The sequence below is a fragment of the Cololabis saira genome, chromosome 9 (assembly GCF_033807715.1).
Source record: "Cololabis saira isolate AMF1-May2022 chromosome 9, fColSai1.1, whole genome shotgun sequence".
Taxonomy (NCBI): domain Eukaryota; kingdom Metazoa; phylum Chordata; class Actinopteri; order Beloniformes; family Belonidae; genus Cololabis; species Cololabis saira.
The window spans coordinates 34,180,277-34,196,679 of NC_084595.1; the positions used below are offsets into that span (position 1 = coordinate 34,180,277).

The following is a 16,403-nucleotide window of genomic DNA, read 5'->3' on the forward strand; positions in this document are numbered from 1 at the left end:
GCTGATGTACCCATACATGACGACCTTTCCCTTTGGCATTTTGCTATCGTGCATCTTTGATTTGATTTAACTATTGAATTAAGCTCACTCTGCTGTCTTTGTACTGAATCACAACACAACCCTTAACCCCTTTTCGTCTGTCTTTTGCCCCAGGTCAAGTCTCCAACTCTAGCAAGGCTGAATGATGATTCTGGCCGCACGTTAACCTCATCTGATTTCAACTTGAGATGTTTGGCCCCGGACCAGAGAGTGGAGGGACTGCTGGCCTTCAGCAGCCATGATGAGCTAGACCGCTTCCACCAGGAGGCACGGCAGGGAAATAGGCACCCTGAGCTGTTTGCTCTTTATCCACCAATTGATGAGGTGAACGGTTTAGGGTTGCTAAACAAGAGGGGCTATAATAAAACCAGTACATCATCAGTCTCAAATTACAATTTTACTTCCTTCCGCACTACTACATTCTGTGTTTAGTTCTTGTAGGATAATCTATCTTCATATCTATTTTGTTCCAGGAAGATGCTGTGGAAATCAGGCCCATTCCTGACTGCCCTAAAGAACACATTGGAGAACGCATCATGATCCGATGCCAAGCCCTAAAGTATGTCATGCATTTTTATTACATTGTAGGACGTGCAATAGTTCATTGAACTTTAATTTCAGCAGCTGCTTTCTGTTTAGTTTATGAGGTGGACATTGAGTCAATAGATTATTGTATTAAAATTACAATTTTTCAAACTCCCCCTGGTTTATGGAAATGAACCTGGCTTCATCTTTGCCATCAACATACAGAAGATTGTTGTATTTCACATCTGATCTTTAGTCATGAGTGTGAGTAATATCTTTTTCCAAAAAGGCGTTCAGTGGCAGACATAGTAGTGTGTAAGGGCAGAGGAGTGCTATGGAGTGGATTTATTTTCCATAAAATCTTTATTCCTCCCTCTTTCTCTGTGCATGAAAGAAAAAGACAAAACCACACAGACGCATGCACACTGCTTTACATTCGTGATCCGGATCATCTTTGTGCAACCCATATAACTGCCTGATGTTTGAGTTGAACTGATTTCTCAGCTTCTGTGGTTTGGCCGTGTTGCCTCTGGTTCTTTTAACTCACAGTTCAAAATGTCAAGACTCACTTTAGTACACTTAGTTGCTTCCCATCATAACAGCAATCTACGGGAAAAAGATCGACTCAAAGAAGAATAAATGTTAAAGCAGAGTTCTGTATTTTGCTGCAATTGAATTACTCGTTTCCTTTTTCTTCTGGCTTTCCTAGGTTTGAAATTGACATTGAGCCCATATTTGCTACCATGGCCTTATATGACTTGAAAGAAAAGAAAAAGGTAAGAATTTTGATCATCATGACAGAGTTTGCATTTTGAACAGTTTTCAAAAAGCTGTTTTTACTGTTGCTGAAAGGCCACATTTGCACAGCAAGTAATGAGCAATTCTTGTACAACAGTCCTGCAGTAATGTAAGTTCCCATTGTGCTGGAAACTGTTAATATAACTCAGATGATGGCTCTCTTTGTGTCTGGATATTTTTCTTTTTAAATCGATATATTTTATACTTCATACCTTTTTGAAAATTTTACTGAGAAATCTAAAAAATATTCTTCTATGTTTGTGTCGAGCAGGGTCATATAAATAACTGCAATGACTCCAAAGGAAAATGATGGGTTACAGCACTCTGAGAAAATACCACTATTCACAGGAATTTACAGTCAAATTTACCACACACAGCTGAGTATCTTCAGAGGGATAAAGAAAAGTGTAGGATCTTAAATTCAAGAATGAATTGACCCATAAAGAGAGGTTCATACACTTTTTGGGGATTTTTTCTTTCTTGCAGCTTTCATTTTATTGATGTTGATTTGAGATGGTGCTGCGGTTTGCATTATGGCCTCGTAGCTGACCAGTAATTTGGACCCTGGTGGTCAGTGGGAGATGTTTTCTCCGTGGAGTTTGCATGTTCTCCCTGTGTTTGTGTGAGTTTCGGTTGGTGTTCTGACTCATTTTCACAGTTCAGACTTTCATACAGTATATGGTTTGATGATGGTGTTGGTGGTTGTTTTTGTTTTAGCTGCACTTTTTGTTATTAGCACAATAAATGCTCAATTTCCAACTAATGTAATTGTTTACATTATTAAATATGCTGCAATCTATTGAAAAAAAGTCACTGTTTTATTTTAGACTAATAAGAAAAATTAATTAATTAATTCAATTTGTCATTCCTGCCTCCAGTTTATTCAGGTTAACATCGTTCTACTAAAGTCTGTCCCGGCTGTCATTAGCCAAGAGAATACAGAAATAAACTACTTATTTATTCCTTCTAAGACTTTGTAATTTTAAAATACACCAAGATACAGACATTTAAAGTTACCACAAAAATTAATGAATGAAAAAATTAAATCCCCTTCAATTATGGGGGGAAAAAACCCCCAAAACTCATAGTCAAGATTATTTTGTTCTATTATGCAATCACAACTATTTAAATTGATTATCCTCTGACCTTTGAAGCATTTATTGCATTTAGTGAACTTAACATGAAAATGTTGACCTTTTCATGGTAGACGTAAATGTTGAACCAAATCGGATTTATCACTCAAAAAAGTGATTCAGGCCAACATAACAACTGCTGCTCAAAGTCAATGTATTCCTATAGCATGTTTAAAACAACATAATTTGACCAAAATGCTGTAAAATTTGCAAAGAAAAAAAACAAAGCAGTGTCAACACAAATACTAAACCAAGAACAATAAAACCTAATGCAATAAAATAGTCAGAATAATAGAACAAATTAAAACACTCAGTTGGTACTAAAGTTTAAATAAAAATAATGTTTTCAGGAGAGTTTTGAAATGATCAAGGATGTTGGGAGCTCGGTACCCTCTGTTTTTTCATCTGGATCTGGGAACATCCAGCAGAAACTGGCTTGTAGACCTCAGAGCTCTAGCTGGGGAGTGAGGCTTCGTAAATTCACACGGATGGGGTTGTGCTGTGCCTTTTGAGACATGTAAAAACAAGCGATGCAATCTTCAGTTGCTCAAGTGAAACGTTTTATCTAGAAACAGCAACATCACCTTAATATTCAGTGACAGAGTTGACTGTAAGGGTGGAGGAGTACTGTGCAGTAGATTTATTCTCCATAAAATTTTATTTCTCCCGCTTTCTCTGAATGGTTTTGTTGTCTTTTACGAGTGTACTGCTCTACATTTTCAATGTGGCCCATCTTTGTGCAACCCATAAATCTACCTAATATTTGAGCTGAACTGATTTCTCAGCTTGCAGTGGCTTGGCAGTGGTGTCAAAAAGCCTAAATCATTTTTGCAATTAAGTAAAACTAAAACTAAACTTCTTTAAATGTTCTCTTGTTCAGTTTGAGTCTTGCCATTTTTTTTTTTATAGGTTTATAATTCTCAGTAAGTACAAAAGCCATTTTCACAAATGAAATACAAAGGCCACTTTGGTGATTTTTAAGATGATGATGAATGAATGAAAGTGAAAACAAAATACCGTGTTAAGTGGCAGTCACAGTTGCTGGATTGTTGTAAGATAAAATAACATTGTAGTAAAGCTCAAAATGTACAATAAATTATTTTATGTTTAATAAAAAAACAAAAAAAGTTCATAGATGGTTCCTAATGACAGCATATTACAAGGTGAGGCAAGATGAGGCCAACAAATGGCAAAGTTTGGCCTAAGTCTCTGATTGAGTTCCTTTGCAGGATGACTTGTTTTTTATGAGACATTCCTTCTCTGGAGGCAGGGTGGTCTTGTTTCTTTGTACAGTTTGCAGGATAGTGAGGGATCAGTGTAGTCTATAAGTTTTTATGTCTCATCAGTCTCGTCTCATATTTGTGCCCGTGAAGGTCGTCATGTTTAGTTCTGTAACTATTAATACCGGTTCTTGTTTCCCAGATACTCTGAGCCATGGCTGTTTGTCTGTTTTCTGTAGATTTACACAGCTGGATAGTTTTCTGGGTGAAAGGACTGGGAAGATTAAGGGGCAAATCCACAAAGAACAGATTGCGCCCGCAAATAGCGCTGTGAATTGCGCTGCATTAGCGCCCGCAATTTGCCCCGCTTTAAGGTCCTATTCACAAAAGATTTTGCTCTAATGATATACCGGAGCAAACACGCCCATAAAGTTTTGCGGCTGAGTGCAATTTGCACTTGTCTGAGTGAGCGGAGCTGTTTCCAGTGTTCTCCGTATTTCAGCACACAGATTGGTCCATAATGAAAACTGCAGAGAGCACAATAGCCTCAACTTTCACGTATACTTCTAGTATTTCGCATGCAGATAGATAGATAGATAGATAGATAGATAGATAGATAGATAGATAGATAGATAGATAGATAGATAGATAGATAGATAGATAGATAGATAGATAGATAGATAGATAGATAGATAGATAGATAGATAGATAGATAGAACTTTATTCATCCCCAAAGGGAAATTCAACCGTCCAGCAGCTCATCAAAACATAAACATAAAAATCAACCACACTTCCATTCAGACAATAAAAGCACATTCATAATATTAAAATAAACATATAAGGTTTTTAAACAAATATCATGTAAAGTGCAAACTAAAATATAGTCCAGTTGTGGCAGAGGTGAGTGTGTGAAACTGAGTTCAGGACAGTTAAACAGTCTTATTGCTGCGGGGACGCAAGGATCTCCTGAACCGCTCCGTGCGCAGTGAGCGGAGGCTGCGGACCCGACCGCTGCAGCTGCTCCTGCTCCTCTGTTGCGCCTGGAGGCTGTGGAAAGGGTGTCTGCTATTGTCCATTATAGCATTCAGTTTGTTCAGTGTGCCCCTCTCCACCACAGATCTTAGCGGGTCCAGACTCCTGCCCAACACTGAGCCCGCTTTTTTGACCAGTTTGTTCAGTCGCCTGGTGTTTTTGATTGCAAGGCTGCCCCCCCAACACAAAGCAGCAAAAAAGAGTGCACTGGCCACCATCGTGTGGTAGAACATAGCCATCATCTCCACACACACATCAAAAGACCTCAGTGTCTGTATGACATAAGCTAATGAAATGTCAAATGTTAAGAGGCTGTGCGCATTTACGCACAAGGCACAACACCAGTAACTTCATTAACACCGGATCGGGATCAGATCAGGATCTAATGGTAATTCATGTTCTTTGTTTTGCTACACACACCTACAGGTCAGCTGTTAAACACACACATTCTACATTTATATGTTTATATGGTGGAATTGTTTGTAATAAAGCAGCCCCTTATGTATGGATGAATCCTGAACTCCGTCCTGTTACTTTTATTTTTAAATCCGATCCACAACCCCATTTGATCTGTCTACAGTCATGTCTGAATGTAGATTTCACCCTTAATATCATTCAGTATCACACAGGCTTGAATCATATTGAAGAGAGAGATAAAAAGAGCTGCAGGGGGAGTGAAGAGTGATTTTGCGCGCAGTTAATACACGCTTTTGAAAGACGGTATTTGCTCCACTATTTTTGCGTGTGGCAAATAGCGCTGGCCTTTGTGAATTAGGCGCTTTTTGCAATGAGGCTTATTTGCATAGAAAGGGGGCAATTTTGCGCCGAATTTATGAATATTACCTAATTTGCATGCATGCAAATGGCACCGGCGCAGACTGCCACTATTTGCTTGGCAGCGCAGTTTGTGGAGCAATTCGCCCTTTGCGGGTGCTTTGTGAATTAGACGCTCTCTTTTTCTCTCATTTGCACCGGTTTAGCGGCCGCAAAAGCCGCGCAATCCTTTTGTGGATTTGGCCCTAAGTGTGCAGCTTTCTCAGATCAGGTTTTATCTTCTGGGTTTGCCTCCCTCATAAGCTCTGGCCTCGTGATCTCTAGCTCGCCCGCTGGACTAATGGCTCTGAGATGTGCTTGAGGGTCAGAGGGGGACATTTAATGTCCTGTAATGTTGAAGTTGTGGACAAAAGTCAATTCTGGGAAAACATTCCACTTTAGGTGATGTACTGTATGAAAGCTTTGACTTGCATGTCAAAAAGAATATTGTAAGTAGAGAACAGCTGCAGTTCTGCTTGCTTAATGTCACATTGTGAGAGTGCTAAAGGTGACATTGTCTCAAAGTCACACTTAAGCAGTTTCAGCGCTTCAGGCGAGCAGTTTAGTTATGTGCTGCAGCGTTTAACTGTGGATTTTAACACAACTTCCTGCCTATTATATTGAGAAGAAGCAGAATGTTAGACATGTATTTCTCAGTGTCATTTTGCCATTTAGATTTGTGCAGTTCAACTGTGAAGTATTTACCCCTGAACCACCAGCCTCTTAGCTGTTAACCAGTTTTGCTTTACGGTTACGCTTATTTCTCTTGCTTTTCAGTAGTTTTTATACTCTTATTTCGTCTCCCTGCATTGCTTTTCTGCTGCTCTTCCTGTGTTTAGCAAAATAGGTTGCCATTTGTTTTTCTCCACATATTTTTTTTTTTCCGCATTCATGAAATCTGCTGCAGATGTTCACAAAATTCCATTTAATACTCTGAGTATGATTACGTTCCTCTGGCCCGTCAGCCAACGTTGCAGATGCATGGTTTGACCCAACTGGTGGCCTACTTATGACTGCAAAACATGAACATAAAGCCGACTGCATTTTTAAGGTGGGCATGTGAACAAGCAAATGTGTTTTTGCAGTTAAAATGCAAATCATTGCCCTGGTCATTTTACCAGACTCTGATGTCGAAGCTGCAGTGCAGTCAGCTGAGAAGACATTTGTTACTCACCAGTCTTTCCTTCAGCAAGCAGTATAAATATAGATTCAACGAGCCGTCACGTTGACTTGTTTTTTCTGTTGAAATTTAGGAGCATTTGCAGATTCCAGACCTAGCTGCATACTACCAGATGCTCTTCCATCAGACGGTGTAAAACCCAGTCTCCGCTACTAAGACACACAGCCTCTGTCTTAGGGAAATATTGAATGTTAAAGACTCATTATATCTCAGTTTAACGGTGACTGTTATGATTAACTCAAAATGTTAACTCTAACTCGATTAACAGTGAACACATACCCTTTGAATAACATTTATTTAGTTTTGTATATCGAAGATGAGGCATTCTTTACACATAAATTAAGCAGACTCAGACTTTGAAGTTATTTTTGTTATTCATTTTTTAAATGAAAGGAGTCACATTTCTTTCTAGATTGTCACTCATTACAGTCATAGTAAGTTAAAAAATATTGAATAAAAAGCAACTGGATTTGTCCTTTCAATCACACAATCTTCATTGGGTTTCACCTTCTAGATCAGGGGTCGGCAACCCAAAATGTTGAAAGAGCCATATTGGACCAAAAAAACAAAAAACAAATATGTCTGGAGCCGCAAAAAATGGAAAGTCTTGTATAAACCTTAGAATGAAGGCAAATGGTGAGAAAAAAGTCAAAATGTGGAGAAAAAAGTCAAAATTTCGAGAAAAAAGTCAAAATGTCGAGATTAATGTTGAAGTACAATCTCGAGAAAAAAGTGTAAATGTTGAGAAAAAAGTCAAAATTTCGAGAAAAAAGTCGAAATGTCCAGATTAAAAAGGAAAGGAAAAAGGAAGAAAAAAAAAGAGAAAAAAGGAAAAAAAAATAAGAAAAAAGAAAAAAAAACAAGAAAAAAAAAAAAACAAGAAAAAAAAGGAAGTAAAAAAAACAAAAAAACAAAAAAAGAGATAAAAAGGAAAAAAATAAGAAAAAGCCAATAGGGCGGCGCTAAAGAGCCGCATGCGGCTCTAGAGCCGTGTGTTGCCGACCCCTGTTCTAGATTGAAACCCAGATTGAAACTCCGGCAGGAGGTTCCCCCCTTGTGATCCAGGTCCTGCTCAAGGTTTCTTCCCTCCTAAAGGGGAGTTTTTCCTTGCCACTGTTTGGCTTAAGGTTTTTCTCCCACTAGAGAAGTTTTACCTGTCATTGTTTATGTAATAATTGCTTGGGGGTCGTGTTCTGGGTCTCTGGAAAGGGCCTAGAGACAACTTCTGATGTAAGAGACGCTATATAAATAAAATTGAATGGAATTGAATAGATTGTTTCAGTAGTCATGAGCAGCCAAAATTAGATTAAGGGGAAAAGTACTTGGACAATCAAAGTGCATTGTCCAGCTTTGATCATTTTACTTAACATATTGGACACACGTAGTCTAGCATGTGCTTGGTCAGTGTTGTACACGTCCTACGGGATGAACAGAGTGAAGGAGAGTGGTTAAAAGTTCTGCAGTGCACATGATCACATGGTAAGCAGAAGGTCAGGCCAGATCAGGACACATGTCTCGGTTCCTAGCCCGAGGTCATTATGAAGGGGAGAAGAGTGGCCCAGATACGTTGCAGGATTTTACAGGTTTGGGCTTACTTTCCATTTCTAGTTGAACTCATTAAATGCCCCTCCTGTCTTTTTTTTCTGTTTTTTTTTTTTACAGATGACAATACTATGATTTTGCCGTTTTTCTTTTTGTAATTGTTAAACTTTTTTTTGTATGTTTTTTCTTCTTCCAGATATCAGAAAACTTCTACTACGATCTCAATTCAGAACAGTTTAAAAACTTCCTGAAACCCCACACCCCACATGTGGATTCCTCCACCCTGGCCCGATCTGCCATCTTCTCCATCACCTACCCTTCTCCAGACATATTCCTGGTCATCAAGGTAAAAGTGAAATTTCCCAATATTTGGATTAGAGATTTGTCTCTTTTCCTCCTGGTCTTAAATGAGCTGACTAGACCGAGTCTAGAATTTCACTCTGTAATTGAATGCACACTGTACTTTTGCTAGCAGAATATGGATTTTTGAGGTCTGAGTGTGCTGAATTGCTTCAGTGGCTTGTCTACTTGGCTTTCTGCGTTCCAGATTGAGAAGGTTCTTCAGCAAGGAGAGATCGGTGACTGTGCAGATCCTTACACAACACTGCGGGAATGTGACACAAAGGTAAAATGGAAGAACAATTTCTTTACATCACCAAGTCTAATTTAAAAAAAACAAATGAATAAAAAAAAGCAGTGCATGCATGCTTTTTTTTCAATTTCCCCCCTATTAATGTATATTTTGGCTAAAACTTTTTTCTGGACTAAATCTTTTTCAGAACAAGGACAAACTTGAGAAGTTGCGAGGCCAGACGGAGGCGTTCTGCCACAGACTGGGACGTTACCGCATGCCTTTCGCTTGGGGAACTGTTAATATCATGGACGTCGTCTCTCGTGCCTCTATAGACCAGGACGTCGCAGACTCTGACAGCGTAAAAGGAGGTGAGTCCTAGGGTGTCCTTCTGTGGTTGTCCTTCCTTTACATTAATCCTTAACATTAAGCACCTGATCAGGTTAGTTCAGAAATGGCCCCACAGGGTCTGCTTACCATTTTCCTGCCATTTTTGGAGACAAGCAACAGGTTTCTGCTCTCTAATAGAAGTGTGCAGGAGCAAAGATTATGACCGGTTTCTTAGTAATATACTGTATAATGTAAATATTGGACCAGTTTTACTCTATATTGGATCAATTTTACAGAAACTCACGTTGCTTCTGATGCATTCATCAGTGTGTGATTGTGTGTACGATAGAAAAATGTGTGTAAGAATGCGTGGATATGGTTTGTAGCGTAGAGTGGACAAGACTAGAAAAAAAAATATGCATGTAGTCCATAAATATTATTTTAAGATGAGTGTATGACGCAAAAACATATCAACATGCCATCTGCAATGGTTGATAGTGATCAGGTCAAATATTTGCATTGGCCCACAGTGAACATTATCAGGCAGTTTTTGACAGATTTGCTCCAGTTGTGTCTGGTACCAGGATTTTCTCATCATCCAAGTTTATTAAAGCATGATGGTGTTTAAAGTTTAGTTTGAAATTATGCGCAAGAATCAATAAAGCACATTCGATATAAAAACATTATTTTTTCTCTTTCCCTCCCGACATTGTTTTAAAAAAATTTAATCTGTACATTTTTTAAAACAATGTAATTCGTGTCTGTATACCTCTGTGGGTCATAAAAATTGAAGTTACACATAGAATATTCTCTAATATTGTTGATATGAAAAATGCTCATACACCAGCAGCTGGATCACAACTATATCAAATCAGTTGCAACATGCCATTATATCTGAAATCTGCAAAAACCATAATGCATCTGTAGCACAGTATCACTGACCCATGACATCTTTTCTTTCTTTTTGTAGGTAAATCTAGCAGTATGGATCGACGATTGCAGCTTCCCAGGAGGAACTCTGAGCGTTTCACTACTATGGATGACCAGTTTCTTAACGTTTCTGCCTTCAAACCGTCAGCCATCACAATCCCCACCATCTTCAAACAGGTCAGACTTCTTTACTTACAAAGAAAAAGAATCGGCCGAGATTTTCCTGTAGAGACAAGATATGGAGTGACAGACAGACTAGCTTGCAGCTATAGCCTTGCCTTGTCTAATTTGGTGTTCAAAAATTCTTTTCCACATTGCATCAAATACCTGTGATGTTTCTACAGTGAAGCCATAGCTGTGAAAAATGCTGTTGGATTCTTTTCATTTTGGTCATTGCCATCCTGTCCTCATTTAAAGTCAGAGAAGAAAAAAACCAAACTGCTGTGTGTGTTTCTGGTTCAGGAGGGAGATCGTCTGAGTGACGAGGATTTGCTGAAGTTCCTGGCTGATATTAAGAAAAACTCCACTCCACAGAGAAGAGTCAAGACCATACCAGGTTATCTCTCAATACTTCAAAATGTTCTTAAATTTAGTTTAATCCTATTTAGTTTTTTATCTTTTTCGGTATTGCTGCAAAGACTTAAGAAGACTAATACTAATCTCACATTTATCAAGAAGCTATAGCTGGCAAACTTCATCAGCACAGACTGAATGCAAATCTTAAATGTGCAAAAGCTGCAAACGTTTCCAGGCCAGCAAGTAATCTGTCACACATTCCCCCTTTAAAACCACAACATTAGGTTTTCATACTTAAATTTGGTATGGATGAAGTGTATGAATAAAAGAGCTTCACTGAACAAGTTAAAAAAATAAATAAAACAGTACCATGTAACTTTTTTCTACACATTCTTGTCTTTATGCCAAGTTATCTGGTTTCTGGTAGTAGTCATACCAGTATTTATCTGCTCACCTAACTTGTGGCAGAAATTTGCATTTCCCTGAAGGAAGGCCCTTTGTTAGTGTTAGTTTGTTTATTGCTCGTCTGCAGTTTTCAGGGATATGTGATGATATCTCATACTACACTCATTATGCCCTGGAGGCAGAATTTGACCTGTGTTTTGTCTGTCTTTCAGGCGTCATCAAACTGGACATGTGTCCAGTCCACGACACGCCACCGGCCTGTTTGTCGCCTGAACTTATCCCTCTTATCCCAGTGGCTGAGAAAAACATTCGGCCATTTAAAGAGGTGTTGGAGTTCCCCTCCAGTGAGGTTTATGTCCCTCACAACATTTACAGGTGGGTTGGAAGGTCTATATCTTTTCCTACACTCACAGTAGGTTCCAAAAAAAAAAGAGAAAGAAAAATCAATACATTATTTTGTAAGTTTATGAAGTAGATCATATATAGATTTTAGATGAACAAAAAAATGCTTCTGTAAGACTTGTGCAAAACCAAATGCAGTCAAGCATTTTAAAAACATCATTCATGGCGTGAGGTTTGGTAAGGTTAACTTGCTCTTAGAGACAGATTATTTCTCTTTAAGACCTGAGGCAACGAGAACACTAAAGATTAACTCGTCAGTCAAGAACTGACATTGCAGCTTTGCCCTCTCAATGTACTATTCATGTTTATGTATTTATGTGCACATGACTTATGAAGAGGCCCAGCAGTTTGCTGAAGATTTTTCCTTTTCCTCTAGTAAATTACTTTTAATTTCTTCTCAGGATTAAGAATTATTTTATTTGTATCCAAACAAGTGTGAACTTGACCTCCACATAGTAATTGCACCGTGTTGTTCTGTAATTGTATGTTAAGTGGAAGTTGTGGTATTTTTTTCTGTTTTTAAGACAGATTGCAGTGTTTTATTAAACCCACAGAGTTCCAGTGTAAATTACTGGTTGCGGTGACATAACTGTCCCTGACCAGTAAAATGTTGCCACAGAGACAGTGCCATCTAGTGACACACATTGCAACTGCTTTGGTTCACACTTTTCAAAAATATAATAATTAACAAACACTTTCCCTGGGACTTTTTTTCTTTCTTCTTCTCTTTAGGAACTTGCTCTATATCTACCCCCAGAGGCTAAACTTTGTCAACAGACTCACATCAGCAAGAAACATCACCATCAAAATCCAGTTTATGTGTGGAGAAGACCCGAGTTGCTCTATGCCTGTAAGTGCCAATGGCTTAATGCTATTATAACAGTAAGAATTGATCATTCCTAACTATTTCACTCTATAAGTGCATGAGGAGATTATTTAAAAGAACATTTAAGAACAATTTGGAGTATAACTCATTACAGCCACCTAAAAACAGAAGAGCAGCCTGAGCCTAGATAGATGTACCATGCAGATTTATCATATCATGTATGTCTACTTATTTTTGTTTTGTATGTTTTCACTTTCAGGTCATTTTTGGGAAATCAGGTGGCCCTGAGTTCTTACAAGAAGTTTACACTCCTATTACCTACCATAATAAGTAAGTATCCATTATGTGTTGCAGCCTCATTTTCCCTCAAAACTTTGGACTCTTTTATAAAATGCAAATAAAAGAGATGCCAGTAACATGTTCCGAAATGAAAATCAAATACATTTCAAGGACAGCCTGGTGTAATCTTGAAAGCTTAATGTTTTTCCGACCACAAGACAGTGATCTCTTCTCATAATTATGTTTTAAATGTATTTTTTTGTAAGAGACTCTCCGGGTTCTTTGAGTCATTTTATTATTTATGATACCATCGTGTCACTTTTCAGATCTGTTATATGGACTTGGTGATTTTTGTTTTTATATTATGATGAGCACATTGCCCTAACTTAAAACAAAAGAAAAGAGTTGTACTCGACACCCCATTTAACCTTGTTTTCACTCACTTTTCTTTTTGTTGTTTCCTGTTTCTGTACCTCGCAGGTCTCCGGACTTCTATGAAGAAGTGAAGATTGCTCTTCCAGCCCGTCTGACCGAGAGACATCATCTGCTGTTCACTTTTTATCACATCAGCTGCCAGCAGAAACAGAACCAGAGTGGCAACTGTGAGACTCTCATTGGATACTCTGTGAGTTTTTCTTTCAACATCGCTTGGCCAAAATCGGACTAAGAATGGGATTTTATTTTGTGTTTGAGTTCAACATTTTCAAGATCCATTTGAAATGACCTTACTCACTGAAATATGGTGTTTGACTCTGTTGCAGTGGCTGCCCATCTTTATCAGTGACCGGCTGCAGACCGGTCAGTTCTGTCTGCCCATCATCTTGGACCGTCTTCCTGTAAACTACTCGTTGCACACACCAGAGGTAGACATGTTATGATAATCTTTTGTTCAAATCTAAAAATCCATTCTGAACCACTGCATCATTGTCTATTGGAGAGAAGAGAAAAGCTTTCACGTTCTGCCTGAGCCTCTACGGATTTTCTCTAATACTCCAAAACCAGTCAAATTCAAAATCATACAGAATAAAAGACGCTCCCCCAAACCTGAAAAAATGTATTAATAACTGAACACAGTTATTACACATTTATGTGTAATATATTTATCTGTTTTGTAGAAACTTCCCACTCAGGCTCCGCCTGTTAAATGGATGGAGAGTCACAAAGGTCTTTTCAACCTCGAGATCCAGGCTGTGTCATCTGTACACACTCAGGTGAGTACACACACACATACACACACACACACAGTCCCTTTCTCTTTCTGTAGGCCAGTTGTTCTCAGCTGGTCTTTGGGGCCCAGCATCATTCTTTGATGACAAGCCGGGACTCCAATCAAGGATCATTATAAATGTATTTTTTTATGAAAAGATGGTGCAGTTTAAACTTCAGATTGGTTTAATTAACAGTGTTTTCATCCAAAACATGAAATAAGAATGTGTGACAACTGAGGAGAATTCCAAAAAATTCAAAAATATATAGCTGGAGCTGAGTATCCACTAACTTGATAAATGACAAGCACTGTATTAGTAAAATGATCCAGTCCCTTAACCAAGCTTATAAAGCTGACATAACAATGAAAATGCAGTGGTTATAAACAGACTCAGTTGGAGTGTTTGTTTTGGGTGTAAAATACATAAACTAAAAATGTGCAACATCTGAGAAGTAATTCTAAAAAGACAAGAATTTGGAGTTTTGCCTGAGACCTTTACCTTTATTTGAGAAATAGACCCACGACCTACTGAAAATGAGTCCTGACTCACCAGTTGAGAATCGCAGCTGGAAGCTACTGATAAGTTATTATAAGTGACCTTCTGCTGTACCTCCATCCTAAAGCATTACGGTTTCGTTAACACCGCAGTCAAAAAAGACCCAAATCTTTTTTTTTTCCCCCCATTTGTGATTTTCTTTTGACTCTCCGAACACGTCAAATGACACGAAATCCAATTTTTCTTTTCACATCAGACTGGCATCACTAACTTTCAACTACAACTTTAAATTTAGAATCTTTAACAAAAGAAATACAGAGAAGTTTCAGAGGTTGGTTGACAACATTACCTGGGACGATGTTTATGAACATTCTTCTGTCCAACTTGCTTATCAGTCATTTATGAGTTATTTTAATTCTGCCTTTAATCATTGTTTTCCCCTGGTTAAACCCAGGAAGAAAACTGGTGAAGGTCTTCGGAAGCCCTGGTTTACAACAGGTCTCAAAAGATCCTCTATGATAAAAAACAAATTGTATAAAAAATTTCTTACTAATCCTACTCCACTGAATTCTGCAATCTATAAAAAATATAAAAATAAATACATCCATCTATTGCGGATGTCTAAGAAACTGTACTTTTCAAATAAATTCAGAGAATCGTCAGACATTAGGTCCACCTGGAAGGTTGTCAACGAACTTCTCAACAAAAAAAAGTGTACTGCCCCTCTCCCATCTCAGTTTAAGAATGGTAAAAAGATACATGATAACCCTACCGATATAGCAAATGAATTTAACAGTTTCTTTGCAAATGTGGGTTCTTCTCTCTCAAAGGATATGGGAGTTTCAAGTAGTAATCATTTAGATTACATTAAGGGCAATTTCCCTACTATTTTACAGTTTGAAGATACTAACGAAACAGAGGTCTTAGATTTAATTTCTAATTTGAAGATATCAGCAGCTGGTCACGATGATATTGCTGCTTCATTGGTTAAATCAGTGTCTTTCTCAATTAGTAAACCCCTTATGCATATTTTCAATTTATCTCTGCAATTTGGGGAGGTTCCTCAAGACTTAAAAATTGCCAAAGTTATTCCCCTGCACAAATCTGGAGATCCAAGAATCTTTAATAATTATCGCCCCATATCAATTTTACCATGTTTCTCAAAAATATTGGAAAAACTGGTTTACAACAGAATGTTGCACCATCTAAACAAACACAATATCTTATACGAGCATCAATATGGTTTTAGAAAAAATCACTCTACAGATATGGCCCTTTTACAACTGGTGGAAAGAATCTATACTGCTATTAATAATAAAGAATTTGCTCTCGGCATTTTCATAGATCTTTCCAAAGCCTTTGATACTGTGGATTATACTATTTTACTTGACAAATTACATCATTATGGTTTCCATGATATTACTTTGAAATGGTTGTCTAGTTATGTTCATAACCGTGAACAATATGTGCATGCCAACGGTTGTTTTTCGTCCAATGTTAAGATGTCGTGTGGAGTCCCTCAGGGATCAATACTAGGACCCCTTTTATTTCTCATTTATGTAAATGACCTGGCTACTGTATCTTCATCCTTTACACCAATCTTATTTGCTGATGATACCAATTTGATACTAACTCACAGAAATTTTGATTCACTTATTGAGCAAGCTAATTCTGGTATAGCAATGCTTTCAAAATGGTTCCTTGCAAACAAGTTGTCGTTAAATGTTAACAAATCTAATTTTATTGTATTTGCAAGTAAAAACAAAAAATATTGTCCGCAAAAAGCTAAGATTTCTATTGGTGGTATTGCAATCAATCAGGTTTCATCCACCAAATTTCTAGGTGTCTTTGTGGATGAGAATTTGTCCTGGAAAGAGCATATACATTCTGTAACTAACAAAATCTCTAGATCCCTTGGTATCATCAGAAGAATCAGAGGTTTGGTCCATCAGGCTTGTCTCGTTACTCTGTATTACAGTTTAATTTATCCTTATCTCATTTATGGCAACATTGTTTGGGCAAGCACATATTCATCAAATCTACACAAATTACTCATTACTGAAAAGAAATTTGTAAGAATAGCTACTTCTGCCTCCTATTTGGCCCCATCTGCCCCTTTGTTTAAAAAATTAAATGTATTATCCATCTATGATATTAAC

General features: G+C 37.8%; 1 protein-coding gene across 2 annotated transcripts in view; it reads left to right on the forward strand.

Moving 5' to 3' along the window:
- The window catches only part of dock8 (dedicator of cytokinesis 8), a 69,249-nt gene that overhangs the window by 23,770 nt on the left and 29,076 nt on the right, over positions 1 to 16,403 (forward strand). For both annotated transcript variants that reach the window (XM_061729348.1, XM_061729349.1), the window contains 14 exons: positions 154 to 363; positions 513 to 598; positions 1,274 to 1,340; positions 8,479 to 8,628; positions 8,830 to 8,907; positions 9,062 to 9,224; positions 10,154 to 10,290; positions 10,576 to 10,669; positions 11,247 to 11,409; positions 12,169 to 12,286; positions 12,522 to 12,592; positions 13,022 to 13,166; positions 13,303 to 13,404; positions 13,657 to 13,752. In XM_061729348.1, coding sequence (XP_061585332.1) covers positions 154 to 363; positions 513 to 598; positions 1,274 to 1,340; positions 8,479 to 8,628; positions 8,830 to 8,907; positions 9,062 to 9,224; positions 10,154 to 10,290; positions 10,576 to 10,669; positions 11,247 to 11,409; positions 12,169 to 12,286; positions 12,522 to 12,592; positions 13,022 to 13,166; positions 13,303 to 13,404; positions 13,657 to 13,752 — 1,680 coding nt within the window. The remainder of the gene's footprint in view (positions 1 to 153; positions 364 to 512; positions 599 to 1,273; positions 1,341 to 8,478; positions 8,629 to 8,829; positions 8,908 to 9,061; positions 9,225 to 10,153; positions 10,291 to 10,575; positions 10,670 to 11,246; positions 11,410 to 12,168; positions 12,287 to 12,521; positions 12,593 to 13,021; positions 13,167 to 13,302; positions 13,405 to 13,656; positions 13,753 to 16,403) is intronic.